We start from the raw sequence: 17,880 nt of genomic DNA on the forward strand, positions 1-17,880 counted from the left end.
GAACCAAGCTGACAAAAATCTTAACGTGTAAAATGTCCATGAATTGACCCTCATGTCCAGGGATGCAGGGGTATATGGGAATCGTATACTTAGAAGATGAGGCACTGGCTGGAAGGCTGACAAACCTGCTATCTATTTCTTTTTCTTGGCAAAAATAGGATTGTTAGAATTATGGTCTCTGTCATCAGACTGCCTGGGTTTGAATCCCAGCCCCACTACTTTCTAGTTTTGAGAAGTTAAGTAATCAGGTCAAATTCATAGAATTACTTAAGCTCTCTCAGCTACAATTCCTCATGTGTGAAAGGAGGATAAAAAATCTTTTACAGGATTATGAAGATTGGGATTATCAAATATGGAGCTTGGCGTGGAATAGACACTCAATATGTGATAGCTCTTAGTATTGTCGTGAGCAGACAGTAATACTCATTTTCCATTTTTTCCTTATCAATTTTGTTTATCTTTTATGATTGTTATAAAAATCGAATGTTATTTGTCAAAGGGCCCTAAAAAGCCACATGTACCTGGAAGATGTTAATTAATTTTGGTGATTGTTTTGGGTGAAAATACTTGTCAATATGTTGTTGAGAAAATACAAAAAGAACTGATTTTCATACTCAGATTGTAGTATCTGTAACTCTGTGTCCTGTGCTGAATCCTGAACTCACAATTTCATCAGGGGAAGTGTTTTTGGTGAAGAATATTTTCAAGTAATTTCTGTACCAATGTTTCTAGTTGCCAGTCACTGGAATGTAAGTGGATTTCCCGCAAAGACTGTTTATTTTCTGCTTTCTAATTTATTAGGAAGACTTATTGGCAAATTGGATAGGTCATTTGCCTAAAGGTATTTTTTCCCTAAGCATAATAGTAAATGCGGTCTGCTCGATTAGATTCATAATTGAGTTGTAATCTCCCAAATTTATCCAAGTTTTAACATCCAGTTAGGTGGTTAACCAGCCAGAGTAGAGCTTCGCAGTGCTGGCCGGTGACAGGAGTAATGAGAGGATTCTGCTAGGGGAGAATTTTAATTGTAGACGAAATTCAGCAGACTTAGCATGACAAATGAGAGATCAAAAGAGAACAGCGGTGAAGTTACTTGCTGTCCAGAAAATTTTTTCTTCTCTCTCACAGTGCCGAATTAGCCTATTTTTCTTAATTATGCAGAAATGACTCCTATTTTTTTCTATTATTTTGCATATTGAGATTTAAGCAGTGGAGGTAAATGGAGTTATTTTTTCTAGTGTCTAAAACTATGAAAACCTAAACATGAACTGACGTTGTCCATGAAGTTCTGAAACATTTTCTTAATCCTATCCAAATATTTCAAGTAAGAGAAATCTGCATTTTCGCTTTGCCTTTAGAGGTAAAATTATAGTGTTTTAAGGCAATCAAAAACATAAATGTGCTTCTAAGGACTGAGCAGTATTCCTATGTCCTTATGTTTTCATTATTGAATGCAGTGAGAAAATGGTGTAGAACCATTCAACCATTCAACAACCAAAGAAATGTGATTTTTCTATGTTACTATGTTCTTGCTCAAATGTGCTTTCTCTGTAACCTCAGAACTTGGGTGTTAGTTGTTTGAATGTAGTCAGCACCATCTAACTAATATAGTAATTATGCTAACAATTCGATTTCTTTTCATTTTGCCATTTCTCACCATCCAACGGACACAATCCTTAGCGTTGGTCAAATCGGAAGCGGTTGAGTGCGAGCAAGGTAAATATAGCTATTTTTTTCTTTACATCGTTTGGTAAAAAGTTCCTCTTTGTAGGAGACACAAATGTATATATGATTGATATTATCCACCCTTTGCATGGAACGACCTCCTTTCCTGTTACTGCTGTTATAAATAAGAAGGAAATAACCTCCCTTTTAAAATTTCATTTAATAAGGGCACAGCCAGATGTTTGAACTTACACTTGGTTTAGTGATGACATTTTCTATGTACCGGCCACGTTAGAATGTTACACTTCATTAAGCTCGCATTATTTGGAGTGTAGAGCAGTTAGATTTAATCCTTTAGGAAGTTATTTACCATAAGATGGAAACTAGCTTTGGTGTTATTGGGGCAATGAAAAGATTGAGTGGAATATATATACTGTATATTTTATAAATCTCTTCATATTACTTTTATTTTACCATTTATTACTTTTTTTGGTGAGTTTCTTTAAAGATTTCTTCGTGAACTATTGATGGTTTTATACATTGTTATTATCTTTTTAAGCAATTATACGCTGTTTTCCGATTTGTAAAAAGTTTAGGTGTACCAAAGTAGGAATGCATTATTAATTTATCAGGTTATTAAATTATCACATTGTAATCTAAGTGGCTGTCAGAATTAGTGTAAAAATAAACAAACAAAACCGAAAGAGTATTTGTAACTTTAGCAGCTCTGCTACTTTTTAAAGAGAAATAACCAACATGGAGGCGGCCATGATGTGTGTGTGACTGGGGCGGGAGGATGCGTTGATGATCTCTTTATATGTATTTATTTACACACACACATATGTGCACAAATATATGCCAGCTCCAATTTCTAACCTCACTGTACTTCAGTGGTTTACTTCTCTGTAAAATAAGGAGATTGAAACCAGGATTTTGTTAGTATGTAAGAGTATGTGTAGGTGAAAGAGAAAGACAGAGAGAGAACAAGGTCCGTCACCTGACCAGCCCTGAGGCATTTTGGAAGAAAGGCAAACTTTCCAAACCTTGCTTTTTAAAATCTAAAGGGATCAAAATTCCAAGTCTTACTAAAATGTAATCCTTTGCATTTTGAACACTTTAGGAATAACCATGATAAGGTGTTTTGTCGTCCTACCCATTGACTTGGTTTCCAAGACCCTGGTTCTTTTTAGAAATAAAATTAGGAGACGATAAATAAAACGTGAAGCTGTCTCAAAAATTCCTCCAACTTTTGTCTTATTCCTTTATAGTCACTAGAGGGGAGAAGAACATCATTTCTCACCGCAGAAGGGAGCCCAGCTCTCTCTCTCCCATATTAAGAGTTTCTGTAACCATCTAAAGCAGTAAAGTTTCCCAGCATGCTTTGGTGAAACCTGACAAAGCAGTATTTTCTCGTTTATTGATTCTGCCGCTGCACTAAAGCAGTGGTACTGTACATCAATAACCATCTTTAGTTAGGGAGCTCCGGCCTGTGGACGAGCACTGGCAGTTTGTGGAAGAACATAAAGGCTCGAAAGAAAAATTGTGAGCTTGGGGAATACGCGAGTCTGGGGAGCACAGGCGAGGTTATGGAAGAATGTTGACGGCCTGGATAAAGATATCAAAAATATGAAAGGAACAGAGGATCCTGGAGAGCAGTATTTATATCTGTCTTGTGGAGTGCTGTCTTACTACTGGGCTGCTCTCTTCTTCTTTCCCTATCGTGGTAGTTTCCAGAATTTTGAGTTCAGTGTGCTGGGCTCAGAGACTTAATAAATGCCCAGACCGGCTACCTGTGTTTAATAAAACCTTACCTGAATAGAGCTCAATGAAGGCTATTTGTGATCTTATATGGGAGATGCAGTTTATATACTGGTGAAGAATGTCAGTTGTTAGGCTGACTTTTTGCTCCTTAGGGCTCACAGTTTTGGAGAGAAGAGTGAGAGAGTTTCTAATATGGCTTATGGAAATGAGTCACATGCAAAATCTATAGACACTGTGATTAACCCTCTCTAAAAGTAGTTAAAATACCCTGTTCACCCTATCTTGGTATTTTTAAACTATAAGCTTCTTTTTTAGGATTTCCATATTATATTTAAAAATTAGGTAACAGAAGTTTGACATAAAGGAGATTGCTTAGCTGTGAGTATCTAAAATTTTGCTGGTCCTAAGTAAAGTGTTACCTATAAGATGTCATTGACTTTTTCACCTCAATCTAATTCTTATAGTAACTTAACTTTATTTAGATAATTGCTCTTAAACCCATACATTTATAATTTTACAGCGTCCAAAGGGCCCCAGAATGGCAGAGTCGTTGTGGAGTGTCTTTTAAAGTGCGTCTTTATTACACTGACCTGGATTTTAAGACAGTAAATATGTAGAAATTGCCCTTAAAAATAGGTTTAGGTTTCAGCCAAAAGCTTTCGTTTACCTTCTGATGAGGATTTAAAAATAAGCATTGAGAATTTGATCAAATAGGGGCTGAATCGGATACCTACTTCTTTTTGGATACTTATTAGACATAATCTTTGCTGTAAACAGATCGATTTCCAAACCTTCCTTCGCCCTTTCCAACGTATGTAACAGTTATATAGAGAGAAAATTAACAGAGTTACTTCTCATATCAAATAGTCTAATGGGGAAAAAATGCAATGATAAAAAATGGAATTGATGAATCACTGATTGTATTCACAAATTATGTGCACACACACATGCACACCGCACTTGCTTTCATTTGGGTCTGTAAAGGTGCCCTGGCTGATCACAGCCCCCCTTTTGTTATGGATTTCCTTTACTATAGGTGAATTTGCACTGAGATAAGTATATATTCTCACATTACCAATCTTGTGAGCCACTGTTTCCTGCGTTTATATCTCAGAGATCTGAGGTAAGAGACATGTCCTATACTAGTGTGATATTTTTCTGTTTTTTAAGGAAGATTAGCCCTGAGCTAAATACTGCCAATCCTCCTCTTTTTGCTGAGGAAGCCTGGCCCTGAGCTAAGATCCGCGCACATCTTCCCCTACTTTATGTGTGGGACGCCTACCACAGGAGGCCTTGCCAAGTGGTGCCATGTCTGCACCCAGGATCCCAACCTGTGAACCCCAGACCGCCGAGTAGAGCGTGCCTGCTTAACCGCTGCACCACCGCGCTGGCCCCTGATATTTTTTTCTGTATGAGATTAGTTGACCAGCGGTGCCAATTTTTGGCCCATTTGGCCTCATATTCTTTTATCTCTGTTCCTCTCTCTTATTGTAGGGGCTGACCACTGCAGGATGCATTTTCTAGGTCCCCTGTCAGGAGGCCCCCAGCTGGCTTTACACAATGAGTGGAATTGCCAGGACACTGAAGGGTGGGAGAAGGGAGAAGCTGGGATATTTCTCCCTCTCTTGCTCTTTCACATGGTGTCTCAGACATGTTGCATTTTGCATCTTCCTTTAGTCCGACCTGCTGTGGCTTCAGCTTCTATCAGATGATCCTGACCCTGGGATTTACTCTTTTTGTCTCTGTCGCCCAGGAATTGTGGAATTTCACCTGAGGACAAAATCCAGCTCTTTGTCTATTTTTGCAGATAAAGTGTTTTTGGAACACATCTGCACCCATTCGTGTATAAATTGTCTCTGGCTGACAGTGGCAGAGTAGAGTAGTTGGAACAGAGACTTTATGGCCCACAATCCTAAATACGACCTGGACCTTTATGGGAGAAGTTTGCTGTCCCCTGCTGTGCCCTGCTGCAGCCTGCGAGTCCTTTCTGCTGCCGCTCTCCTGTGTTTGCTCAGTGTCCTCTGGTCTCTCAGCAGTCCCCTCGCCTGTGACACTAGTTGCCTGCATCACAGTCCCTCTGTTTTCAGTACCTGGAATGGTTTTCTTTTCCTGTTGGATTGTGAAGCAAAATATAGAGGCTAGGCCCTTGAGTCTGGCTCTTTTTGATACTTTCTTTCATGTCATTACTTTGTAAGACTCGTGAATCAAATGATGAGGGCTCTGCGTGAAATTAGGCCATGTCCTCCCTTGTCTTCTTTCTCCTTTTCCACTTTCTCTTTATTCCTTTTGCTCTGTCTGTCCCTCTGTTTCTATCTCCCTGACCTCTAGGACGTGTGGCAGGCAGGCAGCCTCTCAGAAGGCAGAATTGGTAGAAATGTTTTCCTTAGGTTGGTCTGGAACCCCAAGAGCTGTCCTGTTGCCTGGACCAGCACCTCCTCTCGCTGCTTGTTTTTCCACTCTGGCTTTTGAAGTCTGCCGACCCCAGACTGGTGGCATAGTAGCTCCCGTGACAGGGTATTGGTTGGGTCTTGTGAACATTGATAGGGTGTGCTCTCTTGCTGTGGGGTGATGTGGCACCTCTTTGAGTTCTGACCCCTCCGCTCTCCTTCTGTCCCTGGGGCGACTGACTCTGGGTTAGCTGCCTGGCCGAGGGAGTGAAATCCGGGAAGTCTTGGCCAAGATGATTACGGTTCTGCTTTTGCCTTTGACTCGGTCCTGCGGGTTGACAGTGTCCAGTTTGCTTCTGAACACTTGGCAGAGGCCTATTCGCTTACGACCTCAGGGCAAGTTAAGCACTTCACCACAGCGTGCTTAGAGGCTTTATCATTTTGCTAAGGGCTCAGACTCCACCGGCTCTCGCGAAGCGTGGTTTTAACATATTTAGCTTCTGGCAGGTGTCTTGCCGCAAGGCTAGTTTACTGTGGGGGAACTCAAACTGAAGGAGGACAGCCAAAGAATTTGCAGAGAAGCTCTTGCTCGCTCGCTCTCTCTCTCTATCCATGATGACCTGCTCTGTGATGAGCACCCGGGTGAGAAACAGGAGGAAGTTTACATGATGGTTTTGTCTAGTCATATGGTTTGGGCCTAGAAGGAGCTGCTCACACTGGCATGGAAGCCTCTCCTCCCACTTTATCGGTCAGTGCCCTCTGTCACTGCCCCTCTTTCTCTATTTGCACTCACATCCCTCACTTCTGTGTAGGCCCAGGAAGTCATACAAGCAAAGCCTTTTGCCAGAAGTGTGGTTCATTTGAGGAACTAAAGGGAGGGTATTGTGCCTCGAGCACTTTCCCAATCAATAGAGTACTTTTTGTTTGTTTTGTTCTTTTCTGTTTTCGCATATTCTTAGCCGAACTCATATCTTCACCCATAGTAGCACTTTTTACCTTTTTACTTTCTTGATTAAACTCAAAGGCTTGGAAAATTGCATACCCAAAACAGCCATATATATCTATATACCTGTATACCTATCTCTCTCTGTCTGTCTTTATATATCTCATTTAATCTATGTAATTTATTTGTCTATATATCTGTGTGTATCTATCTATATATATAATTTAATTTATTTGTCTGTCTATACGTCTGTCTGTGTCTTCCTGCCCATCTGTCTATCTGTCTGTCTAGAAGTGGCATTTCATGGGCCTGCAGCTGAATAGCTTAACCCCAATGCTTCTGTTGCCTTGTTATGAAGTCCAGGTCACTGTTACCCTGGGCGGAATGACCTCTAGAGGCTGTCCTCATTTCTGGGGGCCTCAGTCATGCTCACGTGAGGCCATGCATCTCTTGGAACTCTCAGACCTGTGTGTGCTCCAGGCCAGAAGGACAAAGCCACTGCCTTCCTAAACTTTTCATCAAATCTCTCCCAGCAGTGACATTAGACTCAATTCTAGCCAAAAACCTCTCACTGAGCACATACTATATTGGCAGGAAATACTGTCCTGGGAGTTCGACGATGGATCAGACTTGGCCATCAGAACTGATGAGTTAGTAGGAGAGATGAGAGTAGAGAGGCGGGGATATTCAGACTGCAATTGGACCCTTATCCTGGCCTTGCAGGCGGGTGAGGTGTTTGAATGCTGGGGACAGAGAAAGCTTTCAGAGAAGGGAGACTGGAGTGAATCCTACCAAATGAGAAAGAGGAGGAAGAAAATTAGTATAGAATAATGTGGTACACGACGAGTGCTCTAACCTATTTATTACCGGGCTCCAAACAATTTGGTTTTCAAAGTGGAGCCCCTGCACCAGCAGCATGAGCATCACTTGGAAATTGTTAGAAATGGAAGTTCTTGGCCCCCATTTCAGAAGTTGAATCAGAAATTCTGGGGATAGGCCCCAGCAATCTTTTAGCAAGACTTCCAGGTGATTCTGATGCACGTTTGTGTTCGAGAACCCCTGGTGTGGACCACGGTATGACATGGGATGTTGGGAGGAGTAGGAGAAAAAACTAGAGAAGGAAGAAGGGCAGGCCTTGTAGACCAGTGGCCAGCACTGCTAAATCTTAGGTAGAGCTTGGATTAGGGTGAGGCAAACGAGGTGCCCAGAGTGGAAACCATCACAAGCCACTCAGTCGCAGGTGCCAGCCCTGCCCGTGCAGAAGCCTGAGAGTGAGCATGTCCTTGGCTTCCCTGTGTTCTAGTCCCGGACAGGGATGCCCTTGAAGTCGTGAGGATAACACATGTGAATCAAGAAATACAAGATGAGGAAGGTTATTGCACACGAGCACAACATTGAACTTGGGGCTTCCCAGAGGTCAGGGCATAAAAGAAAATCTTGTCTAATCACATGCCCTTACATTTTTTTTGTCTTTGTTTTTTTAAGTAGTAGTAAATAGTCAATGCATTTGAAGCATTTTCCTGGTCCTAAACCCTGAGAGTCATCAGGCATTTATAGACTTTGTCTATTTTTTAAAAATGTTCTCTCAATCTAATTTTTATCTTTAAGTGCAAAAATGGAACAATGATATTCCCTCATAATTAAAAACAGTTAAATTGAATCTGCAATTTTTGCAGCTATTGTCTTGGTATTCACATCCTTGGGGCTGTGATGTAGTTTTCATCTGCGAATATAAATCTCATCTTTCGTGTCCATGTCCATGTGGGAAATTTAAAAGGCTTTCTTTCTATCCTTATGCGGGGATTTCTGTGTAGTTGGAGGAGGATTTATGCCTCAGGATTCTCTTCAGATGATATAAGGAGCTGCTGAGAGCAGCTTTTCTGGGAGCCTGTTGCATGAATGTATGGATCTTCTCGTGTCACGCTGTAAAAGCTGTTGACAATGAGCAGTAGTTGTACATGCGGAAAAAGCTTGGAAGGAATATTTCAAGGAAACCTTTTATAGACTGAATGTTCTCCCTTAGCTTTTCTCAGCAGTGCCAACCTCGTTGGAGTCTAGCTTTGCTGTTTACTTGGCTTACAAAGTTCGGGTTTTTTTCATGCATTTGTTTCCATTGCCTTCTCTCTCACAATGACTTAGGACAAATAATTAATGAGGGTCAAAATAAGATGCATTGGCAACACTGGACCACAGATTTTTATACTTCCATAAATGAGATGTTATGAAAAGTACCCGAACACCTAGGAGGCATGCCCTACTAGAAAAATCTTGTGGAAAACTTTTTTCACTGCCCCTTTTAAAAACTTTCATCCTTTTTTATTTTTTGGTATTTTGTTACACCCAAGGGAGTACTTTGAATAATTATCTTATGGCATTGGTCAGCATAGCCAGTTCTGGACTGTGGCACAGCCAAATAGAACATTGCTTTTGATGACCACAGGCTGCAGCCCCAGCTCCTGGACTCCGTGCCCTCTTTTCAGGATTTTTCTTTACTCCTGACCTCTCTGCCAGTCTTCCTGACTCGGACAGATAGGCAGCACCGAGCTGACATGTCCGGCATCTCTGGGTTTTCCTTTGCAGCCACGCCAAGGAAACAGGACACTGGAGTCTACAGCACCATCTTCCCAGAATGACTCTTGGCCAAGATCCTCAAATAATGCGTGTTGCCAAGCTGTAATCCATTTTATGTGTCCCCGGAATGACAGTCTCTTTACTGTTTTGAGAGTCTGTTACTAGATGAAAAACTCCTGCGAATTCTCCACCTGTTGGAAGTGAGCAGAAGCTCCCCAGCTTATACTTTCAATCTCTCTCCTTTCTTCCCTTCCTTCCTTGCCTGTGGGATTTTCAAGACTCAGAAGTAAATTAATGTTTTTGAAACTGTTTCATTTTCACAAAAGTCAGTAGGTTTCTCAGTTAAATATCACACCTTGTTTCCACTGGTAATAACTCACTTGTGTGTTTCAGATGGAAGTCACTCCTTTTGTTTAGAAGAATGGGTGTGGATTTGGTGGGGTGGGGGCTAAGGAAGAGAGACTCTATGAATGAATCAACATAGAAATAGCGAAAGGTTCTGACCCTTTGGGAGGAAAGAGAAAAATAACAAAACCCTGATGTACCATATTTTATCCGTTATGTCTGCTGAGAAATTAGGGTCAGGACCCAGAAACTTTGCTCTATCTCCCAATGTTTGTTTCAGCTCAGGTGGGGTGGGCTGCTCCTTTGATGGGTCATTTCCTTCTCTCCTTTCACATTCCAAGCTGCATTAAGATGACAAATTTCACTTATAGGCTCAGGCACAGACGGGGAAAACCCGAGCTATTGAGCTAACAGAGTGAGTGGAGAGGAGTCGATTTATTGTGGGGAGAAAGGGAGTGTTGGAAGAGCACAAAAGATTTGGAGAGCCCAGCCCTGCACCAGTGCACACACAGGATGGCCCAGACACTGCTGCAAACTCCAGACTCCACTCTTAAGCCTCATCACAAGTCTCAAGGCTGGAAGAGAAACGTTAAAGCAATTAAGAAACTTCTTTAAAGCTCATACACACGCCCCAGAATCTGTTGCTCACATAGAACTTTATTTGGATGTAATCTTATAGTGGATTTTGCAGAAATATTTGGGATGAAATAAGTAGAATAAAGGTCTTCTGTTCTTTTCTATCTGTGAACTCTGCAATAAATACTTCTCTTTTCCTACCCTGCCTTTAGGAAGGGGGGAAAAAAATCTTGGACGGCAAAGAGCAAGTCCATCACATCAAACATGACTGCGTTAAATACTAAAATGTTCAAAGTCCGACTGAGATAGATAAAGGCTTTGATGGAAAGTGGATATTTCCCAGGGACATTACAAGCAATAATCCAGATGTTATGGTGTAATGCAACGCGTGTCCGTGGATAGATCAGGAGCTCCAGCCAAGCCTCGCCTGATGTAGGCCTTTGCCTTGCCCTCCCATGCTGTTCCGCCATATGGAACTTATCTCTAGGCCCCCTTAATAACCAGCTTTGGATTCCATTTTCACAGAGCTCATAGAGCTAAGTGGGGCTGTTTTATGGACAAGTTAGATAGAAGCCTTTCCAAGATAAACATCCAATTTGAAATTAGGACATACCAAGCCACAAAATTATTTTAGAGCATATTTCATAGAAGCACTGCCATTTTTCTTAGGCAATTGCCAGACTGTAGGATGCCCTTTGATCCCTTGTGGACATTACTCCCTTCTTTATAAAAAGGATTTTGAAATAGTTGCAGTGTTTAGGGAGGAATATATCTGTCGGGACTTTGAAGCATGGCCATGGGACGGGTCATGCTTTAGCGTGTTGGTTGGCAAGTCAAACTTTAAGGAGGAAAAAAATAAAAAAGGAAATTGCAGCAGGATGTATGAATCAAAATCTCATTTTCTTTTTAAAGATAGAAGTTTTCAGCCCCTGTCCTTAATAAGCTATAAAATATAGTAAGTGTGTCTATATCTTTATGCATGCATATAGATATATAAACATATAAACATATATATTTATATGTGTCTGTTTATAATTGTGATGGTGTATGTGGTTTTTAACAAATATGAAATTACTGAACTTTATTTCATAAACCTTCATTATTGAATATATTATATCAACAACCCAACTGCAAACAGAAGGTACGAAATAATTGTTCATGTTCTCCAGAGGAGGGATTTTTTTTTAAATTAATTCTTTTCCCATCTGCTTTCCACGTTCTGTCTTAGCACCTCCAAAATCCCTGTGTGAGTGTGTGCACACACACGTGCTCATTTCAAGAGCAAAGTAACACAAATATGAAATTTGAGAGTATAGATTTCCTTAAATGTATTTTGCTTTAGGTTGTCATAAAATGATCAACCAAACGCTTGGTGTGGCATTGTTGCGTCATTTATTAAGAGTGGTGGAGCGATGTGTGTTGGTGAGGTAAGCTGGTATATGATTAATATGGTACTGACATACCATTTGTTGTGATAAATTGTGACTAACTGGTGTCCGAGCAAATTGGTGTCTAAATGATCTCGAAGATATATTGAGCAGATGACAGGAATGAATATATAGTGTTAGAAATTCATTGCTTTACCATGATACTCAACGCCATTTAAATTCTTCAGTCCATTTATTTCTCCTTCAAATATAGCAGTCTATGCTTGTGCCATTTCACTTATTGAACGGAGAACATAAATGAACTCCACCAAGTAAATGCAACACGTGGGTCATATGGGGATCTTCGCTCAAATAAACTAACCATAAAAAATCGTTGTTGAAACCTTCAGAGAAATGCGAATATGTGCTGGGTATTGAACGATATTAAAGGAATTATGGTTACTTTTGTTGAGTGGTGAGCATGGCATGGTGCTTATGTAAAAACGAATATGGATTTTGCTTTCAAATATTTCAGCCAGAAAAAATTAGTGAAGGAATAGATGAAATAAAATTGGCAAAATGTCGAATCTGGCGAATAAGTACATAGAAATTTATTATACAATTCTCTCTACCTCTGTGTACGTTTGAAAATTTACATAATGAAAATTAAAATAAATAAGCTGTGTTTGTTCTCTTTATAATTTAATAATAGGGGATGTTTGCCTTTTTCTATATTCTGTTTAAGATGTGTGTGAGTGTGCGTGAGTAATATAATTTAGAAATGGAAAAAAAACTAAGTTCACAGTTACTGAACCCCTGCTAGGTTTCAGGCACTGTGCTGAGTCCTTCATGCATCCTTCCATTCTCCCCAGATCTGCAAAGCTCTTTTGACTGGCTAGCTGATCACGGGCTCTATCTGGAGTGTGAATCTCACAGTGGTGCCGGCCTTTTCAGTAGGAGCCCAAGGAATAAAGGGAAGTGGGGGCAGATTCGAGGGTGAAGGATAATTCAAACCCAAATTCAAAACCATCATTTCGAAATGCCCAGAGGTATTTTATTTCCCTGCAAAGCAATGCCTTGTTCTTATATCTCTATTTCCCAGAATGCCTTTCTTCCCATCCTACTATTAAAATAGCCAAAGGCCCAGTTGAAGGATTTCCACCAAAGAGCGTGTCTGGGTGGGAGTACAGGCCAGTGCCAAATGCAAGTGTTGCTCCTATTCATCCTCCGCTATATTGTTACAAGTCCAATGCTTCGGAAGGAAATCGCATAACTGTGGTTTCAGGTTTGCAAAACCAATGAAGAATCATAACTTGCACCAGGCGGAGAGGGCTATTTATAATCCAATATTGAAAGCTGGAATTCTAGCATCACTAAATTCACACTCAAGAGTTATCAGCGTTGATATGTCATCTTTATTTTTTGCTTTAGTCCTCTCTGATACGCAACCTACGGCTCTCAGAGTCCTTGAAAAAGAACCAACTCTGGAACGGGATTATAAGTATAACTTTGCTGGAAGGGAGGAATGTGTCAGGAGGAAGCATGACAGAGATGTTTGTCCAGTTAAAACTGGGAGATCAGAGGTACAAAAGTAAGGTAAGTTCTGGCCATTCCTTAAGGAGAACAATATCTTTAAGAATAAAAAAAACTTGAAAAAATGTTTTCTCACTCTAAATTTCACAAAAATAGAACAAATTTATGTTTAATCCTCCTGATTACGTTAGGAGCATACCAGAAAACAAAATAATCGTATAGATGTAGTCAATTAATACGGGCATTTGATTGCTTAGTGTAATTTATTTTAATATAGTAACTGAAACTAGGGAAAACTTATTAAATAATGGATTTGAATGCATAATTTATTTTTGTTTTGAAAATAAGCAAATGATTTTCGTAGAACTCGGGAAAAGGCTAACTAAGTGTTTTCAGAATCCTACAAAAACAAAATAGCATATTATATTTGGATTAAAATATTTGACATAACTAAAAATATTTTCGAAATTATATATGCTTTGCTTTCTCTTACTTGTTAGTATTAACAGCAAAAAGACATCTAGTGCTGCTGCTTTTTGTTGTGATTTTTAAAAAGTTAACTATGTAAAGTTTTAAAAGTAATCTGTTTTGAACAAAAGTAATGGCATTTTTAGCTGTCTTTAAAAATCAGTCATCTTATTCGGCTGATCCAAATGCCATTTAATTTTTAATCTTAGAAATTTGGTGTGGTTTTTGTTTCAAAAACCGTAGTCTCCAAACTGTGGTAATTAATTCGTTTTGCATAACTGTCAGACAGGACTATTTCCTATGTTTTAGAGATTGAGGGGGCCAGGGTTCTTGAAAGTTAAGTCACTTGCCAAAAGTCACATAGCAAAAAAAAAACAGTGGGAGATTTTGAAAATAGACCCGAGGAGGTTTCCAGCTCCTCTTTCCAGGATAGAGGACATAACAGATGGGGACAAGTTGGAAAATGATTTAGGGAGACAAGAGGTTGTCTCTGAGGCACCATTTTCAGTGCAGAATCGAATATTAAACGTCATTTACTCAAGCACAAGGAGTTGAGAATTGAAGCTCACATGAAGAATTGTTTATAAGAAATGTGACAAGTTGAGGGCAAGTTACGGCAGAAATATGCAGATAATTATTTTAAACAGGTAGTTCAGGCTGTACCTCACAGTGAGTGTATCCAGGCCGACCACATCTCTCCGCTAAGATTCCCGTAGCCAGCCAGTGTCAGCTAAGGATTTATAGAAAAATTATTCATCGCTAAGCGCACTTAGCCTTTTGGACTCAGGTGAAGTGTAGCGTTAGTCCAATATCTGCTACAGTCCCCCTTGGGGAATATTGCATTTAATTTGTGGTCTAATAGGTTTTTTTTTTTTTTTCCCTTTGTGGTTTCTAAATTCTGTGATGTTTTAGAGTAAGCCCAATGTGAAAAACAGCTTAAGTGATATTACGTGATGGGGGCCACAGCTGAGGTCTGAGTGGCCCCTTTTCCCGTGCAGGAGTCATTGGCGCCAGGATTTCATAGTTGAGTCTGCGCCCTTGGAGCCTGATGCTCAGTCTCCAGCCTTTTTGCTCCATTTTTATTCACAAATTGAATCTCTATGTACGTGAAACAAAAATGAAAACCCTGCCAATGAATCAAACACATAAGCCGTTTGAAATCACTTTTGGAGAACACGTAAACACTTGTGGAGTTTTCAAACCATGCCGGTTAATTTTTAGGTTTGGCAGCAGTGGGATTTCTTAGTCTTTCTCTCACACTAGGGGTAGATTCAGTAAACCCAGGTTTAAAAATAGGCAGCGATGCACAAATTACAGGTTTCTCACCTAATGTATCTGACAGATGTTAATTAAGACCCCAAAGTGTTAAGTTATATAGTTAAGCCGGCACTGAATGGATGTGCCAATAAAAATGTTACTTGCATTTAATTAACCAATAGTAATATCTTCTGTAAGAAAGAACAACTGTAAAATGTCTGTTGAGATATGTGATGTATATATAATTTGTGGTTTCTAGTGGGGTAATGGTATTCTTTCTAACTTGGTGGGCAAATGATTGAATCTGGCCGTCAGCTAAAAGACTAGTGATGTTTTGCCAATTCCCGAAACCCCGAAGTCTCTTTCATTCCCAAAAGGAAAGTTTAACTTTATAAAGGGGAGGTACATCACGATCTCCTGCAGTATAGAAATGAAATGAATGTGTAGCTGCTGTAGCGATGAATGGCATTTTAAGAAAATAAATGTTATAACTGCATGTTTTCTAGACACTGTGTAAGAATGCAAATCCGCAGTGGCGGGAACAGTTTGACTTTCACTACTTCTCTGACAGGATGGGCATTTTGGACATCGAAGTGTGGGGAAAGGACAGCAAAAAGCACGAGGAGCGTCTCGGCACGTGAGTCCGCTCTGCTCTCTAAACGGGGGGAGACTGTGCGGGCCTTATCTCTGCAGCAGGCGGGGCTGAGAGACTGTCTTTATCTACTTGGGCTTAGAGTAAAACCTCATGGCCCCACCCCAAGGAGCCATAGGGAAGCTGGACCCTAATCTGGGGAAAGTTGAGTTGCTTTTGTTTTTCCAGTGGGAAATATTATTTAGTATTGGTCAAAACAGCGGACAATAGTATGTGTCAGGAATTCTCTAAGAAAGATAAAGGACCATCTCAGACTCTTTGGGAAATGTTATACAAATTTCCAATATACCCTGTAATTTTGGTGTTGGTAATCAGGGAAATACCATCTAATTTAGTAAGAATATAAAGCTAGGTGGCCCAAAGTGGTGGAAATTTTTCAGTGTCGTTGATGAACTTTGTGGCAAACTGTAATGACATCTTTTAAGGCTAGATCTGTTGTCTTTCATTGCTTTCCTTCAGATCTTCCCAGCTTAATTGAGGGACTCATCCACGCATGAGGAACAGTACATGAGTATTGGAGCTTCCATATAGTGTTGTCATGAGAATACAGTTACGTGGGATTATCCGATTATCCTGGCCCATCGTAAGCAGGCAGGCAATGCTGGTGGAAGCGTACATCATCTCTGATTTTTTGAATAGCCCGGCAAGTTAGCAGCATTAACCTAACTTTGTAAATGAGGACGTGGAGTGCAAGAGGTTTACAAATGACTTTGCCATGGACTTCAGAGCAGCGAGTGCTGGGTCAGATTCTGTGTTTTCAAAGACCAAGTTTTTTCTGCCTTTTGCTCATCCCATATACATACAATTTATACACAAACCTTAAATTTAGAACATAAGCATTTAAAAGGCCCTCCACAGCTGTTTGTCGTCTTTTTCAAAGCAAGTTCTCTGGAACCCTGGGTTCAGGGAGGTGCCTTGGAGAATGGGGGGGTCTCCTAAAACCTCTCCCCTGGGGCAGAGCATCTCAACTTTCACCTGTGCTCTCTATTGGGGTTCTGCTGGAAACTAAAGATTGAAAACCACTCATCTAGTTTAACCCCTTTGTTTTACAGACAGGGAAATGAAGAGACCCAGGCAGGTGAAATATTTTTCCATCAGCAAGGAATTTAGAGACAGAAATGGGATGACACACAGCTAACCCAATACCTCATGCAGTGCTTTTTCTATGTAAACTACTTAGCACAGTGTCTGGTGCACAGTTTTAGCTCCTCCTGCTGTCATCGCCCATCCAACCTCAGTGGCTTGTTCTAAGATAGGTGGGTGGGGAGTTTGGTGCCCATAGAACATTCCTGCAGTGTTTCTCAACACTGGCACCCTGTTGCATGGGACTGTCTGCCATGTTGCAGGATGTTTAGCAAACCTGGCTCTCACCCACCTGGTGCCAGTAACTTCCCCCAATGTTTCTGTGGAAAATAAACACACAGCACATCCACATTTCATCACGCACATCCAGATACCCCCTAGGAGACCAGCAGTGCCACCAGTTAAGACCTCAACACTTTATCCTCCGTGTGTCATAGCTCTGGTGGTGTTTCTTTGCACGGACCCCTCATCCCCAACTCTCTGGTTGTCTAGCAAGTAGCAATCATTCCTTCATTGTCAATCTCCCAGGCTAGGTTTGTGCTCTTGGAGAGCAGACTAGGTCGTGCCACACTCTCCAGCTCAAGCAGGAGGCCTTCCTGTGGTCAGCCATTTCACGGGCATTGCCTGTCAGCTACTAGTCTGGTCTTGTCTCTCTCTCCACCGTCTGCCTATACGGGGTAACTGAAACACTTCAGACATTTCTCAGTGCCTCTGACACTTGTCACTGCTGTGACATACCAGTGCCCTGCCCACACCCATGGTGGGAAGATCAGACACTTTGTGCTCGCCGGTGGAACAAGGATGAGTTACGTAAATGCGCAAATGCAGAGGACTTTGTGTCCCAGAGCGTCATCTGAATGGTGGGAACTTGGGCCTCCAGTGATGAATGGCCAACGTGTTCTTTTAGTAGGTGCAAAGGATAATGCCCTTTCATTCCACATGTCATCGTGCTGTCATGTAGCCTTCACATAATAGGAAATGCTTTTCCAAATGAGTGTTAAGTTTTTTCACAGGCACAAAAAATAATTCAAGATATCCCTTTTATTCCATGTTCTGTCATTTTGGTATTCATTTATTATTTTAGCTATTTCCTGTTTGTAACTTAGACATATACCTGCCCCAGTGGCTATTCTGCCCGTCCTCTTCATGGATTGAAAGGATTTTTTTTTTGGTATCCTTTTCCTTTTCCTCTCCTGAGGTACAAAAGATAACAACAGTATCTTGTGGGAGCTGGTTACACAGCATTACCCTGCAGCGAACTTCCAGGTCGGG

General features: G+C 40.8%; 1 protein-coding gene across 7 annotated transcripts in view; it reads left to right on the forward strand.

Moving 5' to 3' along the window:
* MCTP2 (multiple C2 and transmembrane domain containing 2) overlaps positions 1–17,880 on the forward strand; it is a 223,110-nt gene that overhangs the window by 84,024 nt on the left and 121,206 nt on the right. For 5 of the 7 annotated variants that reach the window (XM_001488295.5, XM_070267404.1, XM_023650924.2 and 2 more), the window contains exons 8-10: positions 1,681–1,716; positions 13,047–13,211; positions 15,380–15,510. In XM_001488295.5, the coding sequence (XP_001488345.3) occupies positions 1,681–1,716; positions 13,047–13,211; positions 15,380–15,510 (332 nt within the window). The remainder of the gene's footprint in view (positions 1–1,680; positions 1,717–13,046; positions 13,212–15,379; positions 15,511–17,880) is intronic. The other 2 variants (XM_005602819.4, XM_070267418.1) reach the window with 1 other exon arrangement.

This window comes from Equus caballus, chromosome 1 (assembly GCF_041296265.1).
Source record: "Equus caballus isolate H_3958 breed thoroughbred chromosome 1, TB-T2T, whole genome shotgun sequence".
In the NCBI taxonomy this organism is placed as follows: Eukaryota; Metazoa; Chordata; class Mammalia; order Perissodactyla; family Equidae; genus Equus; species Equus caballus.